General features: G+C 59.8%; 1 protein-coding gene across 1 annotated transcript in view; it reads right to left on the bottom strand.

Moving 5' to 3' along the window:
* Window positions 1-20,897, bottom strand: part of IGSF9B (immunoglobulin superfamily member 9B) — a 42,897-nt gene extending 22,000 nt beyond the window's left edge. The window contains exons 1-10 of the mRNA XM_069565012.1: window positions 20,786-20,897; window positions 11,713-11,910; window positions 10,118-10,264; window positions 4,771-4,922; window positions 4,421-4,538; window positions 3,264-3,405; window positions 2,862-3,007; window positions 633-775; window positions 211-351; window positions 12-128 (exon numbers count right to left, since the gene is read on the bottom strand). Of these exons, the coding sequence (XP_069421113.1) occupies window positions 12-128; window positions 211-351; window positions 633-775; window positions 2,862-3,007; window positions 3,264-3,405; window positions 4,421-4,538; window positions 4,771-4,922; window positions 10,118-10,264; window positions 11,713-11,910; window positions 20,786-20,849 (1,368 nt within the window). The 5' untranslated portion in view covers window positions 20,850-20,897. The remainder of the gene's footprint in view (window positions 1-11; window positions 129-210; window positions 352-632; window positions 776-2,861; window positions 3,008-3,263; window positions 3,406-4,420; window positions 4,539-4,770; window positions 4,923-10,117; window positions 10,265-11,712; window positions 11,911-20,785) is intronic.
* Between the last annotated feature and the right edge of the window lie 292 nt (window positions 20,898-21,189).

Raw genomic sequence — 21,189 nt, 5'->3', positions numbered from 1 at the left:
CCCAGGAGTACCTTTCTCCAGGTGATGACGGGGAAGGGGTCCCCAGCCGCGGCACAGGGGATGAGCAGCTCCCGGCCAGCCTCCTGCCTGTACTCCCAGCCCGGTAGCACCGTGAAGTACGGGGGGTCCTAAGAGGACAGGCCAGGCCGTGACATCAGGCATTTCAGGAGCCCGCCTGCCCACACGGAGGCACCCGCAGCCCGGTCTCACCTTCAGGACAAGCCTCGCGGGGGCAGACTGGCCCATGGTCCCCAGGGTGTTGTAAGGCACACAGGTGTAAGTGCCAAGAGCCTCCTCTGTGGCCTCCTCAATCCGGATGGAGCCGTCCTCCATCAGAGTCCAGCCCAGGTTCTGCGGGGCACAGACAGTGGAGTGGAGCTGTGGTCAGTGCTGACGTCCAGTCCAGCCCCACTGGCCAGACCTGAGCTGCCCCTCTGTGGGCACGTATGTGGGGTGGGGCATCTCGGGTCTGGGAGGATGGCCAGACCTGCTGGATTTGGCCCCATGGGAAGCAGCTCTTTGCTCTCCCAGAACTCTGAGGGGAGTGGAAGGGTCCTGCCGGGAACCAGATCCCTGGAGGCAGCATCTCAAAGCCAGGGGCCTCCCGAGACCCACACGCGGCCCTCCAGCACCTTCTCAACCTGCAGGGGGCGGCCGTCCTTGTTCCACTTGACCACAGTGGCCGGCGGCTCTGCGTCCACGGGGCAGCGGATGTAGCCGTGAATCCCCACAGGCACGTAGATCACAGGGGGCATATTGAGGACTCGGGCTGGGTCTGCAGGAGCGGGAGTTGGGGCAAGCAGGGGTGAGAAGGCTCAGCAGGGGCCGAGCCACCCCACAGCCCAGGGCCCAGCACTCTGTGCAGCACCAGGTGCGAGCCCAGTGGGGCCACGACACAACACGGCCCACCCCCAGGGCTGACCACCCAGAGGCCAGCACGGCTGTCCCGTTTGTCCAGTCCTGCATCCTTAAGAACCCCCGTCTGAATGCACCGAGGCACTGCCGCTCCTGCCCACCTGCAATTCCCCCCGAACACCTCTGTCTGCAGACTTGGTGGCCAGCAGGGACCCTCAGCACCCCAGCCCCTAGACTCCCAACCTTAAAGCCAGTGTCTGGCCACTCATAAGACCAGTAAGATGATAGCATCCCTCTCAAGTAGGCGGGACCCCAGGCCTTTCCTCTCCCCACACCCTCGGGACAAGGCTGCTTCTGTGCGCTCCCTCCCGCCTCGGTCTCCCGTGTGTGTAGCTGGGGTGCAGAGTTGGCCATGGAGCCTCTAGAAGGTTCTCAGGCGACAAGAGCAGCAGCCCTGCAATGTGGGTGAGTCATCACCCAGGGGCCACGCAGGAGAACAATCCAGAACTCCCCAGGAGGCGGTGGGGATGAATGGGCGGTTCTGTCAGCGTCTGGAGCCCTTCGCCGAAGAGCATTACATAAATACCAGGCCGAGGTGTATATTTAGACATAGCTTCCTACTTTTGTATGGTGGAGGCTTTTTTTTCTCCCCCTCCAAGGTTTTCAAAGGGTTTATGAATGGGAAATACTCTGAACACTGCTTTTTAGTAGAAATAAAGATCCTTGTCTCACCCACCTGAAAATCTCATTCCTTCCCCCCGCCCCGGATTCTCTTTGAAGGCAGGAAGGAGGTAAGAAAGGACAAGTGGGAGTAGGTGATGCGCTGGAAGGAGACGGGAAACCACGCTTCCCTGGCAGGCACGGCCGCAGCTGGAGGACAGGAGTCCTCGTCCAGGCAGGTCAGGGTCCTCCAGGACCACTCCTACCAGCTCTGTGACTCTGTCTCTGCCCCTCTGTGCCCCATGACACAGCAGACGGGATCTGCCCCACCAGGAGTCTGCAAAGGAGCCTCTTCCTCCGGCAGGTGTGGGTGGGACAGACCTGATGCCCCAGTCACACAGCTGTCCTGGGGCCTCACAGCTCTCAAGAACCTGGGACTCACAGGACAGCAGCTGAGAGTGATCCTCTGCTGTGGAAACTGGAGAGGAGGCCTCTGACCCCACCAGCAGCAACACTGCACGAGGGCATGAGGCCAGGACTCAGGCAGCCCCCCACCAGGCCTCTGCTCTGCTAGCCTCCTGGGTCACCAGCTGTTCTGCTCACATCCTCAGCGCAGACACCACCTCCAGGCCCTCTCCAGACAGTCACACTCTCGCCTGCCTGCCCCTCCATGCTGTGGGGGAGCCTGGTTCTCCCACACGAGCCATCAAGTGATGGAGCGCCTGTCATCTACCACATCAAGAGGGGCCCGTGTTGCCTGAGTGAGAGCCATCAACCAATCAGGAGGGAGGGACAAGCCCTCATCATACATCCTCTCCCCACCACAACCAGCAAGCTGAACGATGCTGCACAGAAGCCTCGGCTGCTCTGGGTCTCAGGCAGCCCCGAGAGCCGCAGAAGGAAGGCCCAGAGGGGCCTGGTGCTGGCAGGAGTGGATGAGCCACTGGGAGAGGGCCTGTGCCCCTCGCCGACACAGCGGGGGAGCAGAGAGCTGGCAGGACAGTCGCCCCACCAGGTGTGAGCCACACACCCTCAGATAGTGAGAAAAAGCACCTCACTCCAGGTGCAGACAGAGGAGCTGGCTGGCACCAGCACGAGGACAGTGTCCAGAAGGCCAGCCTGGCCCTGAGCCCAGCCAGGGTGAGGCCGGCGGGATGGATCAGTGGACAGGGACAACTGCATGGCCAGAAGAAGGACCCAGAGCGGGCTCCATTCACCTGCACTAACTAACCAGCCCCGGGCGGGCCTCCTCCAGGGCTGACCCCCTCCCTCGCCCCGGCCCCTCCTCTGCCCACCTTCCCCGAGGCAGCCCTCCCGTCCCCAGCACGGCCAGTGCGCCCACTCACACTGCACAGTGAGGTACGCCGAGGCCGAGGGCGAGCGCCCCAGGCTGTTGCTGGGCACGCAGGTGTACCTCCCCGCGTCCTCCGGCTTCACCCGGAAGATGATCAGGGTCCCATCGATGAGGATCCGCACCCGCAGCTTCAGGTCACTGCAGGGACACAGGACACATGGAGGAGAGGGTCTTCCATGCGATGCCAGGGCAGTGTGCCCATGAGTCCTCCCCATGGCTGATGCGTGGGATAGGCGCCCCCCACACTGACACTGGTCTCAGCGCACAGAGCACAGGAAGGGGACCCCAGCCCACCCTCCCATCCCAACCAGCTCCCTGAGCCCAAAGGCAGTCTCTGCTGGGAAGCCTCACCCCCAGGAGGCCTGGCTGGGCTCTGGGCAGGGCACGCACTCACTTCTGGAAGTAGACGTTCTCATCCTGCCAGTACCAGGTGTAGGTGAGGTTGCCGGGGTAGGCCTCCGCCCGGCAGGTGAGCAGTGCATCCTGGGAGATGTTGACAGTGATGTTCTCAGGAGGGGAGACGATGAAGGGAGGCCCTGGGGGACAGGGACAAATGTGACCTCTCCTGGGGGGAAGGGACCACAGCACCAGCTGCCAGGGGGCTCTGCCCCCTCAGAAGGGGGCGCCACTAGCCCCAGGAGGGACCAGGCCGGCAGTGGTCCAGAAGCAAGCAGCACAACTGAGCAGTTGTCATGGAGACGCATCCAGCTGCTGCCTATGCTCAGGTTCTTACTCACCCTGCAGGTCCCAAGGATGCAAGGGGCCCAGAGTTGTGGCCACGCACAGCCCGTGGCAGACACCCACCCACACACAGCCCCTCTGCCAACCTGGCCCCCTGAATAGCCAACTAACCCCTCCATAGATACACACACACGGCATGGAGAAAGGCCACTCTCTCGACCCACAGAAGGAACCGTCCTGCCTCTAGAGGAGTAAGAGGCTGACCACAGGTGGAGGGGCATCAGGAGAGGAGGGAGGAGAAGCAGAGGACACGGCTGCAGTTCCAGCAGCCCTGGTGCTGACTTTCCAGACACCCTGTGGATGTCACCCGCTCTCGCCCAAGTCAGGAGGCCGGGTGCAGCCACTCCCTGGCTCCCTCCAGCAGAGATGAGGGAAGTGGAGCAGATGGACAGAGGCCACCCCTTCTGGGGGGCTCAGGGCCCCAGGCAGAGCATCGCAGGTGCTGACCCCACAGATGCCAGCCCTGACAAATGCCCTCCATGTTATTTAAGCCTCTGGGGTTGGACTCAATTCAAACCTTTACTTATTAAGGCAGTCACCAGAGGATGGAGTCTGGTGGGGGAGGGAGCAGTCCTCCCCCGGGGAAGGTGGAGACACCGCAGGACACCACCTGGACATTCAGAGAAACCAGAAACCCAGTCGGCATGGTGCCTCCTGCCACCCCATGGGAGGGCCACTGAGGGTCACCAAGGGAGGCCACAATATGGGGATGAGACCCCACCCAGTTCCCCGCTATCCCCAGCTAAGCCACCCACACCCTGGGAAGACCCCCAGCTCAGTGGGACCAGGACTTCCTTCAGGAGGCCTCACCTTGGACGAGCAGGTGGGTGGTGTGCACTGCCTCCCCCTGGATGCTGTACGCGCGGCAGGTGTAGGCGCCTCTGTCCTCCCGACTGACCGACGTCACCGTCAGGCTGCCCTCACTCACCTGGAGCCAAGCAGATGGACTCAGCTCCCAACCTGGGCCCCACTGATGCCTTCTCAGGTGGAGGGGGCCTCGGGGCCTGTGCACTGGGGAACCTCCAAGGTCACAGGTACCGCCCAGTCACCCTGCCACCTCCAGCCCCACCTGCGCCTCCGCAATGGTGAATTGGTGGCAGGACAGGAGGCGGGGGGCAGCCAGGAGGGGGTGCGGCGGCCCGAGACAGACCGAGACTCACCTGGTACTTGTTGCTAGCACCTAGGAGTGTCCCCTCCTTCAGCCAAGTGACAATGGGCTTGGGATTCCCAAAAGCTGTGCAGGTCATGGTGACGCTACCACCCTCCTTGGCCTCAATGTACTGAGGGGGTGTTTCTGTAAAGGTAGGAGGAGCTGCAAGAGACCCAAGGCACAGGGGGCTGATTAGCTGGCTGTCCCACACACGGCACCCTGCTCCGGGGCCCGTCCCACAAGTCCAGGGCACTCCTGGAGGCAGGGGGTAAGCAGGAGACAGGCTCTGTCCACCTGCCTTCTGGAAGGGAGACCTGGAACTCAACAGTCTGGCTGGATCCCAATTCCAAACTTTCTCTGTTGTATCCGCCTAATTCCAAATAAAGGACTGTTTGTCCAGCACCACAGGGTGCCTCAGAGGCGCCAGGGACATGGGGATAAATGAGGCACCCATATACCTGCAGCCATTCACACCTCAACCATCCAGAGACCCGTCTTTCTGAAACTCCAGCCTAGCCAGGCCCATGGTTGCAGGCCATATACCATCTGAGCCCCATCAGGCCTAAAGTGGATCACAAACCAGGTGACGTGGGATCACCTAGACCCTGAAGAAACAATCCTACATCTTCTCCCAGCCCAGCCATGGCCACTCCCTCCCAAATTGCTCCCCCAGCACCCACTTAGGAGTCCTGACTAAAATCCCACCCTGTTGAAACAATCAGCTTTTAACATACCCCATCTCATCTGTCAAAGCTGCTTTTAGAAGCCACCTGATCATCCTCAACCCTCTGGACAATCACCTGGGGTCTTCTGGCCCAGCCTGAGGGTCCACAACACTGGGCTGGGCCGGGACTTCTGACCTTGTCTCAAGGCTCCAAGCTCATGTCCAAAAGCTACTCACCCTGTAGCCCTGGGCTCAGCTATTCTGGGCTCTACCTAAAACCCTGTCCTCCGCACTGATGGGAGGAATGATCCAGGTAGAGTCTGTGAGAGGAGCTGGTAAAACATAAAGCTACTGAATGGTGGTCATCTTGCCATACTGTCATCGCTGTATGACAGCGGTAGCTGTATGACAGGAGGTAGCCTTGCCCCAGGCCCAAGCAATGTTAGGGGACATAGCTGTCCACCAGCCACCATACATCCCTCAAATCGACTCCAACACTCCAGCCTTCCTGTCTTTCTATAAGTGCCAAGAAATTCCATCCCTGGGACTGTTGCACCTGCCATCCCCCCTTCCTGGGCCATACTCACATCTCACCCTTCTGGTGCTTCTACATCTCTGCTAAAATGCCACCTCTGCCTCACCTGGTCAGCCGATCGAGGAAGGCACTTGCTGCAGTCCTGTCCCCTGAGACAGTTTAAAGCACTTACGACCAAGTCTCCTGAGAACAGAGATCTCCGTAAATCCCAGTATGTGCTCAGCTTTTAGCACAGCTCAGGTATGGAAGTGAGAGTTGCACCATAAAGAAAGCTGAGAGCCGAGGAATCAATGCTTTTGAACTCTGGTGCTGGAAATGACTCTTGAGAATCCCTTGGACTGCAAGATCCAACCAGTCCATCCTAAAGGAAATCAGTCCTGAATGTTCATTGGAAGGACTGATGCTGAAGCTGAAGCTCCAATACTTTGGCCACCTGATGCAAAGAGCTGACTCATTGGAAAAGACCCTGATGCTGGGAAAGATTGAAGGCAGGAGGAGGGGACAACAGAGGATAAGATGGTTGGATGGCATCACTGACTTGATGGACATGGGCAAGCTCCGGGAGCTAGTGATGGACAGGGAAGTCTGGCAAGCTGCAGTCCATGGGGTCACAAAGAATCAGACATGACTGAGCAACTGAACAGAACAAAAGTGGCAAGTTACAGAGTCTCAACAAATGGCTGAATGAACGGATGAATGCCATGAAATAGCTGCATGCCTGCAAGCGCACGTGCACACATACCAACACAAACGCAAACATAAAACTGAAGACAAGACGACGGTGAGATGACCTTCTTCAACAATCTCCCCAATGCTCCGCTTGGTGTGGCCACAAAGGTGGCCACGAGTGAAGGCCGGGTGACCGGGGAAGCGGTCTTCATCACGCACAACAAACATCTTTGAGAAAGTCAATCCTGCTGCTGCTGCTGCTAAGTCACTTCAGTCGTGTCTGACTCTGTGCGACCCCACAGATGGCAGCCCAGCAGGCTCCCCTGTCCCTGGGATTCTCCAGGCAAGAACACTGGAGTGGGTTGCCATTTCCTTCTCCAATCCTAACCCGACATTAAACACACCAAAAGTGATGGTAAAACACTTTCTGTGTTAGTTGCACAGTCATGTCCAACTCTTTGTGACCCCATGGACTACAGCCTGCCAGGCTCCTCTGTCCATGGAATTCTTCACAAGAATGATGGAGTGGGGAGTCATTCCCTTCTCCAGGGGATCTTCCCGACCCAGGAAACGAACCTGGATCTCCTGCACTGCAGGCAGCTTCTTTAGCATCTGAGCCACCAGGGAAGCCCCAAAACACATTCTAAGCCCTTGCAAAGGGAACCTGGCTTCCGAGCCCCATACTGCCTCCTACCCTGGCCCGTGAGCCCATCCTAGCAGAGTCCTGCTGCCAAGCCTGCTCTTGAACTACAGCTCACACAGCCTCGGCCTCTATTACCTCTGTGTCATGCTTAAGGAAAAGATAATACAATAAATTATGTCCTGAAGTGACAAATTAATTACTAATTAGATAATTACTTTATTATTTAGGTGCTAATCAGGAAAGCACTTTGAACAATTTCAAGTTTTCAGGAAAATAATGGTTGACTCCCGACTATTTACTGGATTAGGTGTGAGCCTGCCAGCTGCATTTCCAGCTTAATTCTTCTTTTTTCACACATGCCCTATAATTAATCATGCAGGTTAGAAATAGGCTGGCCTCTCCTCCGAGCAGTTCACTGACAGAAAGCAAGGCCTGACTCGGCCTTTTCTAGTATTTCACATGCAATGAGGAAATAATTGGATTTGCTTCCTCCCAACTGGCCTTGAAGAAAACACAGAAGGAGAAGGAGACAACTTGTGATTCTAATTCTTCATTTTCCCAGGGTGATCCCGGTCAGAAATGCCTGACAGGAAACATTCTAGGTTGGAAGAAATGCAATGTTTGTGCTCCAGACTCTTTCCTTCAATAAGGGGAGTATTTACTCTAGAAGAAACCTCAGAATGCAGGAGGAGGGAGGGAGGAAGAGAGGGTGAGGTCGCTCACCTTGGGAGCAGGGCCCTGGTAGGGAAAGCATTCCACGATGAGCTGAGCTCCGGTGCTAAAGCCTGGCCCTTCATTCCAACAACCAACCAGGCTCCTGAATGTGGTAGCTCTGCTTCCTCTGGGCCTCCGGGCATGCTGTTCCCTCTGCCCTGAAACACCCTGCCAGCCTGACCCCCCGACCCCCCTCACCTGGTCAACTCCTCTTCCCCAAAGGGTCTCTGCCCAGGGCTCATTTCCTCAGAGAAGTCCCTGTCCCTCATGCTCCCAAAGCTGTACTGCAGTCACCTGTGGACCTGACTGTCCCCTGACGATCCTTCAGAGCTCGGTCTGCACACCCCCAGAGCCTGCCGAGTGGACATTCAGGAACACATGTTGATCACGGGTCAATTCCCAACGGCTCTTTGACCACCCAGGCCACCTCTGCCAGCCCGAGGCCCTTCCTGGGCTGCCCGACTTGGTCTTTCTCTCCCATGAGGGGGAGGGTGACCCGTATCCTGCACAGCATGACCCCCGCACAGCCGACGTTCCAAACGCGGCACCAGGCGTCTTTAATCTTCACTACAGCCCTGCACACAGGCACAGTTCTTGGAAACAGAATAGTGAAGCTCCCCGAGGGGAGGTGGGTGTCCTGGCTCAGACAGCGAACGAGGTGGCCTCACAACACAAGCCCAGTGTCGTCGGGCCGCGTTCCCTGCTGGTCCTCCCGCCTCCACTTCCTGGACAGGACCCAGCGGCGACGGGAGGCAGGCAGGGCTGTGACGGCATCAGCCCGCCTCGGGAGACAGCACAAGAAAGCAGGCAGCGTGGGGGCTCTTGGCTCCGCGCTCCATCAGTGGTGCCATCAGCGGTAGGCTTACCTTCCTAATTACACTTTGCTTGGACTAATATTAAGCTGAGTTTTCATTCCCAGCACAGACAACAGCTGGCATTGAAAGGAAGTTGACTCAAAAGCTCACCGGTAGTGGGGACACCCCACTCAAGGTTTAAAATAAGCCCACCGTTGGTCTCTGGGGACTGACCTACAGGAGTCAGTTGCGTGCAGTGAGTCAGCAGCCTGGACCACTGCCCCAAGGCCACCACTCCTAGGTCTGTTTGGTCCCAGAGGCCAGTCTCAGGCTAAAACACTATTTTCCCAGGGCCCTCGATGGGTTTTCAGGGCAGAAGGTGCACAACCTGACGCAACCTCATGAGACAAGGCCAGTGGAAACTGGGAGCTCACAAGCCAGGACACTGACAGTTCCTCTCTGCTGAGCGTGCAATTCAGGGTCACAGACATCACACCCACAAGGACCTAAGCTGTGCCTGGGCATCCAAAGCACATGTGCCGTTGAAGCCTCGACAACCAGCTTAATATGCATGGCACGTGGCGGCTGAATACACTATGTCACAAACTGAATCAAGAGTAAAATAAAGCAAAGCAAAAACCCTGCTCCCCTCCACCATGGGGATCACTTCCCCTTCCATTTTCTCTGGGTTCCAGTGTCCCCAGCTCCTTAGGAATTTCCCCTCCCAAGGAAGGGCTCCCAGGGGCACAGGGATCCCTCGGTCCCAGGAAAGACCCTGGCCCTGTGAGAGACCATCACCCTTCACCCTAGGAAGTAAGTACCCACTAGCATCGGAAGGGTTACCCTCCAGGCCGGGACCAGCAGGATTGCCACCCGGCCCTGGGTTTGTCCTGCTGCTGCCCATCAGTTGCAGCTCAGTGGCTGGCTGACACTCCACGGTTACTCAGGCAAATGGACTAAAGGAAGGCTCTAACAGGGGATCCCTGAAGAGGGTCTTCCTGCAGCTGCCCTAGAATCCACCCTGCAGATGCTCAACCCTCCCGGATTCCAGAACCCAGTTCCCACCCCCACCCATGGTGACCGCCGTCTGCCAGGAGCTGCCCAGCCTCTGGGACTCCAGGACGACCAAGGGGCCAAGGGTGCAGCTGGTATCTGACCAGTGGGCCGGGCCAGGGTCTCCAGGAAGGCTGAGGAACTTGGCGTGCAGCTGCACCAGGGTCTCCAGGGCAGGCTACAGTCAGGGGCTAAGTCCCAGGGGCGTGGGAAGAAGGCTCAAGCACACGCAGGACACACACCAAACACGCTCGCATGCAGGCACACAACCCACACAGCGCGCACCGTGGATGGTGAGATGCACCCAGCTGCCGTTGTGGAAGGTGTCGTACTGCTGGTCGAGCAGGAGCACCTTGCACTCGTACCAGCCCTGGTCTTCGGCACGCACCTGCTCCAGCCGCAGGGATGCCTTGTCATGGAGGCTCGCACGGCCTGTGGAGAGGGAACAAGAGGGTCAGGGCAGGGCGCTGCCCCCTGCAGCCCCAGCCCCACAGGGACAGCCTCCCTCGACCCCAGCCCAGGGCAGGCAGGCCCAGCACAGGGCAGACCCAAAAGCCCTGCTCTCTCTGCCCACCAGCTGCACCAAGAAGGCTTCAGTTTCCTGCACCGTCCCATTCTCTAGGGGTGGAAGAGAGGAAGGAGCTCTGGTGAGGTGGGATAGGAGAGGATGAGTGGGCCTGGGGACCTCCGGCCAGGCTGAGCAACATCCTGTCCCAGGGGTCCCCGTGGCTGCCACGCCCAGCACCCTGTCTGTTGTGGCTTCCCTACAGCGGCCAGGGGAGAGGCCACCAGGGACAGGATGCTGACATCCCCTGCCAGTCCTGCCTCTGGGGCCAGAGAGCAGAGAGCACTGGTCCAGACAGAACCCAGCCCTGAGCTTGGCTAGAGTGGGGGTCGGCATGGGGGGTTGTGCGTAGCCTGAGAATGCAGAGCAGCTGGCAGATAGAGCACTGATCCATTCTGAGCCACCCTCCCTAACTCAGACCCCTTCCCCAGAGTGCCCTCCGGGTCCTCCCTCCACCTGGCCCACTCCTCGCCCCAATGTCACGACCTCCTCTGCTTTCCTCCTTGTGTTTTTGACACTGGCAATCTGCCTACAAATCAGACAGTCCCAACCAACCAGGGCCGGAGAGAGACAGACACAGGAAGACAGAGAGGGGCAGAGAGAGAGAGAGAGAAATAGAAGCTGACAAAAATGCAAGGCAGACCTCAGAGCCCAGAGGTAAAGATAAAACCCATGTCCTGCCAGCTTCCTCTCTTCCTTTAAACCCCAGCGCACACACACCCACACACACACCCGAGCACACACTCACACTGCCCCGTGCCCTCCTCCCTGGTGGGCAGGCCCTGGCAGTGACTCAGTGAGGCCCAACTGGCAGGAGTCATTGCAGGACAAGACACAGGGGGCCAGGAGGAGGCAGAGCGGGTGCCCAGACGCTCCCTCCACCCGGGACGAGAGGCCCCAACTTCAGAGCCAGAGGGAGGGAGTGGGCGAAGCCAGACAGAGCAAACCCCGTGGCTGCCTGCCGAGGCTCTGACTCAGCTGCTTCTACTGAGCCGCCCTCCAGCCAGCCTCCTCTCCCACGCGGCGGGCTCTGGGCCTCCCTTCTCCTCTGGCCTCCAGATCCGCAGGAGCCCCTGCGGATCAGTAAGGCTGTTCAGGAAATCCTGTGTCTGCCCCACCTCCTTGTCCCTCTCCTCTCGCCACTTAATTAAAACCTACCAGAGTGCAAAGGATGGGAGGACAGAGGCAGCGACTGGAAAACAGAGATAAGAGGCCCATCGGAAAGGACGAGAGGTTACAAGACACACGCAAGAGGGACAGGGCGGGGGCCCCCCCGGAGCCAGGCAGGAAGCTAGGGCAATGGGGCAGCCCTTACCTGCATATTCAGGGTCCACATGAGGCGGGTAGTAGCCGAACTTGATGAAGATGGGGATGGGCACCCCGAACTTGAACCACTCCACGACATAGGGCGGGGGCTGCCCCGTTACCGGGTGGACCACGTCGCATCGCAGGACCACGCTCTCGCCAGCCCTCGCGGTCACGAACTCGGGCTCCTCTCGCAGGCCGTGGGCACCTAGCAGGACAGCCACGTTGGGACGCGGGAAAGGAGAGGCCAGGAGATCCTGCCCGGCTGTCCCAGAAACCACCTCTGCCCTCCCAACCCTGAAGAGCACAGCCCAACCATGCCTTTTCCCACTGACACGCCTACCAGCTCTGAGGAGGGTGGCCATTGGGAAGGTGGAAGGGCCTCGGCCCCTCTGTGGACACCAAGGTCCGGGCAGGTACTGCAGCCAAGGGTGAATGGGGACCTCTTCTTGCACCAGGATGCTTCCTGCTAGAGCACAGCGGGAAGACTCGGAGACGGCATCCTCCCACGCCCCACCCCCAGCTCAGCCTGATGTTCACAGCACCAAACAAGAGCGTTCCACACAGAAGTGGGGAATCCCCAACAAGCTGAGCAGAGGCTGCTCCTGGCATCGCCAGAGGGAAAACCCCACCGGCCTGAGCTGGCCTCTCTGCCCCTCCTCCCTCTGCCCGCCCGCCAGGCCTGCCGCAGAGGAGGGAGTGGGAGGGGCCTCCATCCCTCCCGTGTACAAGCCCCAAGTCTATCAGCAGGAGAAGCCCCAGACACCACCATTCGGACCGCAAGATGCTGGGGACACAGGAGGGGTACCCTGGGGCCACTAACCTCAGCCAGCTAAGGGGATCACCCCTACCTGGCAGAGAAAAAAGCATGTGGCTGGATAAGGCACTGACATCCTCCAGAAAGGGACTGGAAGGGATGGGCGGGAGGTGAGACAGGGAGAGGCCCAAACCCCCCAGCCCCAGCCCCAGCCCCAGCGAGAACAGGTTAACCCAGTCTCCACCCCAGGCCTGCGGCCCCACCTCCAGCCTGACTCGGGCTGCCACACCAAAAGTCACCTTGTCCACCTTTGTTCCCAGTGAAAGAGCCCGCTGGGAGGCCCCTCCCCCCGCCTTCCCGCCCAGCACCCACGCAACCCACCAGACCCCGCCCCTCCCCTCCAGAGCTGGCTGGGCCCCTCCAGGCAGCACCACGGACAGCGGCTGCTCCACTGAGGCTCTGGCCTGACTGTGAGCACACATCTGACCCCTGCGGGCTCCTGCCAGGCGCCTCTGTCTGGCTCTCCTTTGTGTCTCGGTGTATCTGGCTCTTTCTATGTATCTTTCTGTTTGGTTCTGTCTCTCTCTCTCTCCAGTGTCTCTCCTGTGTCCATCTCTCTCTGGTTCCTCCTCCATGTCTGTCTCTCTGTGTCTCTGTCTCTCTAGCTCCCACCCACATGAGTGATGGTGTCTACCTGCTCCCCTCCTTTGTGTGACTCTATCAGCGTGTGTTGGGGGGGGGGGGGTACATGTGGGGTTCCATTCACCTATGCTGGGTAAGGGGTTTTGCTTTTCTGCTGCCTGGCCCCTGCGTGCTTGTGTGCTCTGCCTCTCCAGGTCCATGACTCTCCTTCTCTCCCTCCCGCTCCAGCTCCCTCTCCTCCTCCCGCAAATTGCGGAAGAAGGAGGAGGCAACCCTTCTGGAAGCTGATTGGCTACTGGTGACATCACTGTTTTCTAGAGAAAGAGCTAAGATCACAGAGTATTTTTGGAGCAGAGCACAGTGTTGCCCTCACCTGCCTGAGGCCCCAGCAGGTTTCCCAACCCTCCCAGACCTGCTTTAGGCAAAGGCTGAATTCCAGCCCCTCAGGGAAAGTAAAGCAGGTTCCTTCCAGCCCCCACCCCACCCCCTGGGGGCACCAGGCAGGGACTGGGCCTGCCTCACAGCACCCTGGCACAAAGGCTGACCCTGGGCCCTGGAGGGGTGGGCAAACAACAGACGTGTGCACACAGGTGCATGTGTGTACACATGTACATGTACATGTGAGTGTGTAGACTTCGGAGAAAAGAAGAGGAAACACAGGAGCCAGGGCAAGAGGAGGGCGTGCCTCCCAGGGGCGGCCACCTGGGGCAGGGGGCAGGGTTGCTTGCCCTCCTCTCATAGAAGAGGTTCTGGAGGCTCTGGGAGGCAAGACCTTGACTGCTTTGTTCTCCGCACAGCAACTGGGCAACGAGGCGGCCTCTTCCACACCCATCCAGGCTCAGGGCTGCGCACCCCACCTGAGACCCAGCCAGACCTGGGCCCCACCCCACAGCTCTTCCCACATTCCTCCACCAGAGACAGCAGCTGGAGGAAGACATGGTGAGACCAGCAGCACAGACACAGTGAGCAAAGCCAAAATAGACGGGCTTCCAGGATGAAGGCAGTGGAGTGGGAGGCCCTGTCCCAGCCCCCGCACTCAGGCCAGTCTTCCTGGCTTTCAGAATCCTAAAATATTTATCAGCTTTCCTCATCTCAACACACACACACACACACACACACACACACACTGCGTGTGCTCTCACTCCATCACCCACGAGTACTTCCCCCTCAGCCTGAGCCTTTCTGAGCCAAAGCATGTCTAATAAAACACTTTCTCCAGAAAAGCTTGCTGCAAAAAAAAAAAAAAGTAAACAGGCTGGCAGCAGAGATGGAAGAGGGGTTTGATGGAGGAGAGAAATGCCTTCAAACCCAGGACACAACCCAAGTAAAGAGCAAACGAGATTCCAGGGGCAAGAATGGAGACAGACGGTCAGGGTGTGAACAGACAGGCAGAGACAGAGAGAGAGGTCAAGGGCACCCAGGATTCTGCCAGGGACACAGAGACACAGGCCTTGAGAGGATGGAGAATCAGGAGAGTCAGGAGGGGACAGAGCCAGGCCCCAGGAGCAGCAGGGAGGAGGAAGGAGGGGGGAGGGGAAAGCAGGGATGGATGGTGCCCAAAGTGGGAGGGCTGCAGGAGGGGAGGCCCCAGACCCCTCCCCACCACAGAGGCCTGTAGCAGCCTCAAGGGGACTCTGGCACCCGCAGGGTGAGCACCGCAGGGAGCAGGAGGTGTCCTGGATTCCACACACTCTTTTCAGAGATGGCAGGACCCAGCTGTACCCGGAGGAGCAGAGCAAATCTGCACTTTGGGGTTTTGCCCGGTGCTCCCCGGTAGGGAGAGCGGACACAGGAGGAGGAGGTGCCCCGCGGTCTGGCTAACCTTTCCGAAAGCCCACAGGGTGCAGACCTCCTGCTCTCTGGGCCAGGTGGTGCCCAGCAGGTCGCCGGGTCCAGGGCTGCCACTGGATCCCTGTGAGCACAGGACCACGGAGCCCTCCACAGCCTGGCACAGCCCCCACCCCCACTCCCAAGCTGGAGCTCTTCCAGGGGCGGGGCTACGAGAGGAGAGGCAGCAGGACTGCAAAATCTGGTGGCAGCAGCCAAGGTCTGGGAACCAGGCAGGGAGGGCCAGCTGCCAGGCAAACCAGCTTCCTCTAGGTCACTACTACATACCAGGTCTTTGTGGGACCCCAACACCCACCTGACAAATGTACCACCATCTCTGTCTCACTGGTGAGCAGACTGGGGGGTCCCCTGGCTGGGCCAGTGGCCTGGGGGCAGGGATGGGGGGGCGGGGGCGGGGGGCAATTAGGTAGGGGCAGGTTCCAGCTGTCCTGTCTCCCCTTTGCCCCAACTTGCTCCCCGCCACAGGCTAGGTACCAAAACACAAGGCCCCTCCCACACTGACCCAAGAAGCAGCTCCCTCCACTCTGTTCCCTGATTTGGAGGCCAGCCCCTCCACAGCGCACTCAGGACAGGTCCTCACAGCCAGACCCTGCAGTCCTGAACCCGAGACGTCCAGTGGGGCAGACCTGGGTTAGTAGGCAGCTGTGGATGCAGGGCTGAGCCCACTCTGCCTGGGACCCAGGAGCTCCGGCCCCGTCTAGCTGCGACACAGGGAGGCCTCCCCACCTTGGTGAGTGAGTACACGTCCCCAGGGAGGCTCCCCCCTTCCCCCGCCCCCTCGGGCACCAGACTCCCAAACCACAGGCCTGTTGTCTAATAATACCAGCGACAGCCACCGCCACCTCCATCTGCCAGCCTAAAAATAATCCCTGCTGAGTCCAAAACAGGCACAGCCCCCAATAGTCCCCCAGTCGCTCCTCTGTGACAAGCCAGGGGGTTCCAGGAGATCCCAGGAAGCTTGAATCAGGCTCCCCTGGGACGTCCTTTCCCCCTACCCGGGAGATGCAGACCCAGAGGCTTGCATGAGGAAAGCAGAGGAGAGACTCCATACACATGTAGCCAAGTGTGTGATGGCAAAACAGCCATGTCCACATAAGACTGCACCCTGGGTGTCCTTTGCAGAAGGTGGGTGGGCCAGAGGTCACTGGGACATTCTGCCTCCAGCCAGGACCCCCACACCCTACCTAGGAGGTCCTTGGAGAAGTCCCCACTTTTTAAGGTCTCCCTGTAGCTATTCTTCTGCCCCCACTCCCCATCAACCTCTGAGGATAGAAGTCAGAGATCAGGTGAGCCCAAACTGGCTCTCCGTCATCTAACAAGGCACTGGGGAAGGGACAGGACACCCTTCCTCTGTGGGTGCCTCTCCTCCCTAACTCTCTGGTCCAGGCAGCCCAGGAGGCAGCAGCTATTAGCCACCTTAATTTGCTCTCAGCTAGATTGTATTTCCAAGAGCCTGTTCCCCAGGAGCCACTGGCAGGAAGCAGTCAGTAATCCAACCTCCGCTCTGCTCCTGCAGCAGCTCCTCCGCAAAGAGGCCCAGCCACACCCACCCTGCCCACCGCTGGCGCGGGCCTGGCCCAAGTGCCCCCAAGCTGAGCCAGGGAGGGCCTCAGGTGAGGTGCCAGGTGGACGCAAGTAAGCAGGGGATCGAAGCCCGAATCTACTCACAATGAAGCGTCAGCACTCCCTACTCGGAAGCCGGAAAACCAGGACAGCAGCTCCTGCATGTTACCTGGACAGGGTATTACCTGCCACGGCCCAGCTGGCCAGGGGCCTGGACCAGGAGGGAGTTCTGGGGTGAGGGCGGGCAGAGGGCACCACCCAGTCACCGCCCTTTCAGAAGGACAGGCAGGCTGGCTGGGACCTTGCTCGTAGCCTGGCCCACAAGGAACTGTTCTCCAAAACTCTTCCGGAGGCCCTGACTCTGCTCACCAGTCTCCTGCTTAATCACGCAAGAGAGAACAGAAAAGCAGGAAGATTCCTAAGAAAAATAGGTCAGCTGCCTCAGGCAGGCTGAGCTGGCTCCCTTGGGCAGTGCCCCGGCAGGACCAGGCTACAAGCTGCCTCTGCACCCAGCTCCCACCCCCCAGGGACCAAGTCCTTTCTCCATTCGGGAGTCTGGCCAAGGTCAGAGCCACCTCTTAGCAAGTCAGACCCGTCTTCTGCGTCCCCTGGCTCTGCCTGTGTGTCCCCCACTGAGGCTTTCTCTCAGAGCTCAGTCTCCCTTCAGCCCAGCCCCAGGGCCGAGCCTCCAACTTTGGGAGCTTCTGGGCTGTCCATACTCAGGTGTGGAGCAGAGGGTGGGAAAAGCCGGGCGTCTGCTCCAAGTCTAGCCTCACTGCCACCCACGGCCATCAGCAATCAGACAGGAAGGATGCCCCAGCTCGCGCCTGGAGACTCTGGGTCTCCTGTCTGCTACATTCATGTGCATACGCATACACACAGTTGCGCACACAGGCAGGCACACACACACAGATGTGTGCAGGCACTTCTAGCAGCTACCACCAATGATGGCTCTTTCCACAGTTCGCATTCACTCTCTCACACAAACTGCTTCACCCATCACCGGGCACAGACAGGAGAGAGCTGCCCTGGGACCCTGGCCTAGCCCAAGGAGGCAAAGGACTGGAGGGGGTTGGGGAGCGGGGGAGGGAGTATGGCTCTCTCTATGGGCCAGGTCCACTCCCACCCCCTCAGTGCAGCAAGGCCCTGACAGCTAGGCCTAAGGCAGAGAGATCTGAGGATGGAGAGCACAGGGCTCAGAGCCAGGAGAGGCGAGCCAGAGAGAGGCTGGAGTTCAGCATCTCCCAGCCAGGCAGCCTCTACTCCTTTGCGTAACTGGATCCTAGCTTTCTGTCTCAGAACCTCAAACCTGAAGCCACCACCAGCCCTGGGACTGGCAGCTCCAGGTCAGCACACAAGACGAGCTTGGGGCCAGCAGCTGAAAGCTGACTCTTCCCACACATCCCCTCCTCAGCTTCTCCCAAACGCATGCTGCCAGACACACCCCTGCCTGCCTCCAGCCGCGGGTGCTGGGGACACAAACACGCATGCCACGTCCTGAGCCAAGTCCCGCTCAGCTGAGAGGCTGCCTGTGGGGGTATCTCTAGCAGATTCCAGACCTAAATGCCCTCCCTTGTGCCTTCACCACCAAAGGGAGGGAGGGAAGGCCAGGCTGAGAGCAGAGGGCATTAGTACAGCTACCAGCACTGTCCGGGTTAGAACCCGCTTTATCTGGGGACAGCAGTAAGCCAGGCACAGAATCTGTGGTCCACAAGAAGAGGCAGCCTTGGCGATAGAGGCCGGGGTCCTCCGCACCAGTCTGCTCAGAGAAGGCCTCGGACGCAGACTCCACTCACCACCTTCCAGGCTCTCTGCACACCCTCCCCAGCCTCCACACTGCCCCCAGACACACAGGATTCAAACCCACCCCTCTCTCTGTCCCAAGCCTTTCACTCCTCTGCTGGAGCAACCCCTGCTCAGCCAGACCCTAAGACCAGCATCTCGAAGTCCCTCCCGTCAAGAATCTCCTGGAAGTCACCTCTGCCAGTTAGAGAACAGCTGAGCTCTCACAGCAGCATCTGAAACGCTGGCCTGTCAGCCCATCTCCCATTCCTGGAGGCCATAGAGATGATGCCTCCTGGGTATCCTGCAGCTTCTCCACCAGGTTCCAGCCACTGACACAACTCCAGTTCAGCAGATCTTTCAAAGCATTTCTGAGCAGCCCTCCACATCTCCCTGGGCAAGGTCAGCGGGGAAGGCAAACTTGGTTCTGGACAGAGGCAACTGTCTGAACTCTCCCTGAGGACATTCCCAGCTCCCAGTGCCCTGAACCATTCAGGGGAAAGAAATGGAACCAAGATGATCATCAGTTACTTACTCATGACTTAGCAACTAAACCACCACTACCACAGAACACTCAGCCAGCCCCTCATTTCTTCATGGCACTAATGTTCACAAATACCCCCACAAGCTCGTACTGTTGACCCCCAATAAGGCAAGTGACAATCAGAGAAGCGAAGCAATGTCTCCAAGGTCACAGGCCAGCAAGTAGCAGTGCTGGAACTTGAGTCCAGACCCTTTACCACCACACACAAGAGCCCCTAGGCTAAAAAGACACCCCCCTCCCCAAAACCCACATTAATGGCAGGCCGGGGTTCATGTCCAGCCACCCCCAGCAGAAGGACCTCTCCATTCCCAGAAAGAAGTCAGAAGCTCCAGAACCAATAACCTTCAATGCTGGGAAGTCCTTCCTTCTGTCTGGCCCTTCTGTGTGCTGCTGTAATATAAGCACACATTTCCCTTGATTCTGTGCTGAAACTTGCAAAAAGTCCATCCTCCTCCCTGGACTTCTCAGGTTGGGATCCTATTTCAGAGCCTCCCTTCGACGTCTCTCTTTTATTCAAACATCCCGATACATCCTTTTGTGAGACAGTCCCATAGCAGGAATATACCACAAACTGAAGGGGAGGAGATGCTGGCATCAGAAGAGTACAAGGCAATAGAGAAGGGGCGAGCACTGAGGCTGGAGACAAGCTCTCAAGGGCAGCTCACCTCACACATCCCCACCCCACCCCACCCCACGAGCTTCTGGTCTGTTTCCCCACCTGACAATCCTGAGTTTTAAAACCACCCGGGGTCACACACCATATAATAAAATCACTCTTCTCTTGGCCTTCCTCTGCCTCTGTTTTCACACCTCCGCAAACACCAGCGAGATCGATCCCATTCCAGAAACTTTCCCAAATCACTCCCCCTCCCCCTAAACAGCCCCAGACAAGGTGAGCAAAGGGTCCTCCTGCGCGAGCGCTGCCGGGCGCTGGTTCTTCCGCTGCGGGTCCTCCTACTGCTTGCTGTCCACCGGACGGTTCTCCCCGGAAGCCATCCTGGCCGGCCCTGGGGACCTGCCGGCAGCTGGGTCGTGTCTGCGCGCTGAACGTCGCGCGCTCAGAGTCCGGGCACCTCCAGCTTCCATAGCAGGGCGGAGAGCCGAGGTGCCACACACAGGCGTGCGGGCCGCTCTGCGGTCTCCAGAGCAAGAGCCCGCGTGCTCACGCGCGCATCACCCAGCTCACTGGCTTCCCTCTACCCGCTTCCCAGCTCAGACCGGAAACACAGAAAGAGGAAAACCTCCCTCCGCCCCGAGACGCGGCAGTGGAGACCCCCTCCCGTTGCTCTCGCCCACAGCAGCTGTGGCCAGCTGTAGCCGGCTGCGGCGCGCTCCCGGGGAACTTTTGCCCGGCCCAGGCCGGGCTCAGGTGCAGCAGAGCCGGACGCGGGCAGAGCCAGCCGAAGTCAGCCGCTCCTCAGAGCAAGCGAGAGACCCCGCGCGGAACCAGCTCTTCTCTCGCGGCGCTCCGTGCGCCCCGCCCTGCGAGGGGATCCGATCTCCGGCTGCCACGACGTGTGGTCCGGAGGGACTCGAGCCCAAGCCGAGCCCGCACCGGCTCCCCTGCGGACCGGTGGCACTGCGCGGGGTCCAGCGTGCCGCAGCCAACCGAGGACCCGAAAACTCCCTGGCGGCAGAGTTGAGAAAGCCGCCGCCTCCCCAGCGCTCGAGGCGGCGGCTGCGCCCGCGAAGGGCACCGGGCGCGGCATTCGCGGCAAAGCCCTGGTGCCAAGGGTGGCGGCGTGGACCCTAGCCCGAGGCGTTCTCTCCGGAGCGCCGGCAGCCCGGGTTCAGGCCCTTCCCGCCGACCGCGGATACGCACCGCCCCCCCCCCCCCAGCTCCCCGCGGTGCCCGGAGCGCGCTCGCCGGGAGGGCGCGGGCTCAGCAGGAGGACGGAGCCAAGATCCGCGGGAGGCGCAAGGGAGGGACGCTGCACTTCAACTCACCTTGAGCCGCAAGACCTCGGGCGCTGATCACACTTGCTATCAAAGTGGCCACATACCAAATCATAGTACTACCGCGCGCCAGCCAGGAGCCTCATCCTATCGCAAAGTGCCCCGCGCCGCCTACGCCCCGCGCCGGTGCTCTCGCGGCTCCTGCGGCTCCTGCAGCCCGGGCGGCCCGCTCCCCATCACTCCGCGGATCCCCTCGGCTCGGCGCGCAGCCTCCCGCCCGGCGCAGCGGCACCTGCACTGGAGCCCGGGCGGAGCGCAGCCAGCGCCGCGGAGAAGCCCGGCCGCACCGCCCCGGGCCCGCCCCCGCTGCCCTCCCATTGGGCGCGGCCAGAGAGCCCCGGGCCCGATTGGCCAGTATGCATGCCCGTCGCGTCGAGGGGGGCGAGCCCATTCAA

Source organism: Ovis canadensis, chromosome 21 (assembly GCF_042477335.2).
Source record: "Ovis canadensis isolate MfBH-ARS-UI-01 breed Bighorn chromosome 21, ARS-UI_OviCan_v2, whole genome shotgun sequence".
Classification (NCBI taxonomy): Eukaryota; Metazoa; Chordata; class Mammalia; order Artiodactyla; family Bovidae; genus Ovis; species Ovis canadensis.
The sequence above is the reverse complement of the archived record's forward strand: the minus strand, read 5'-3'. Positions and strand labels throughout refer to the sequence as shown.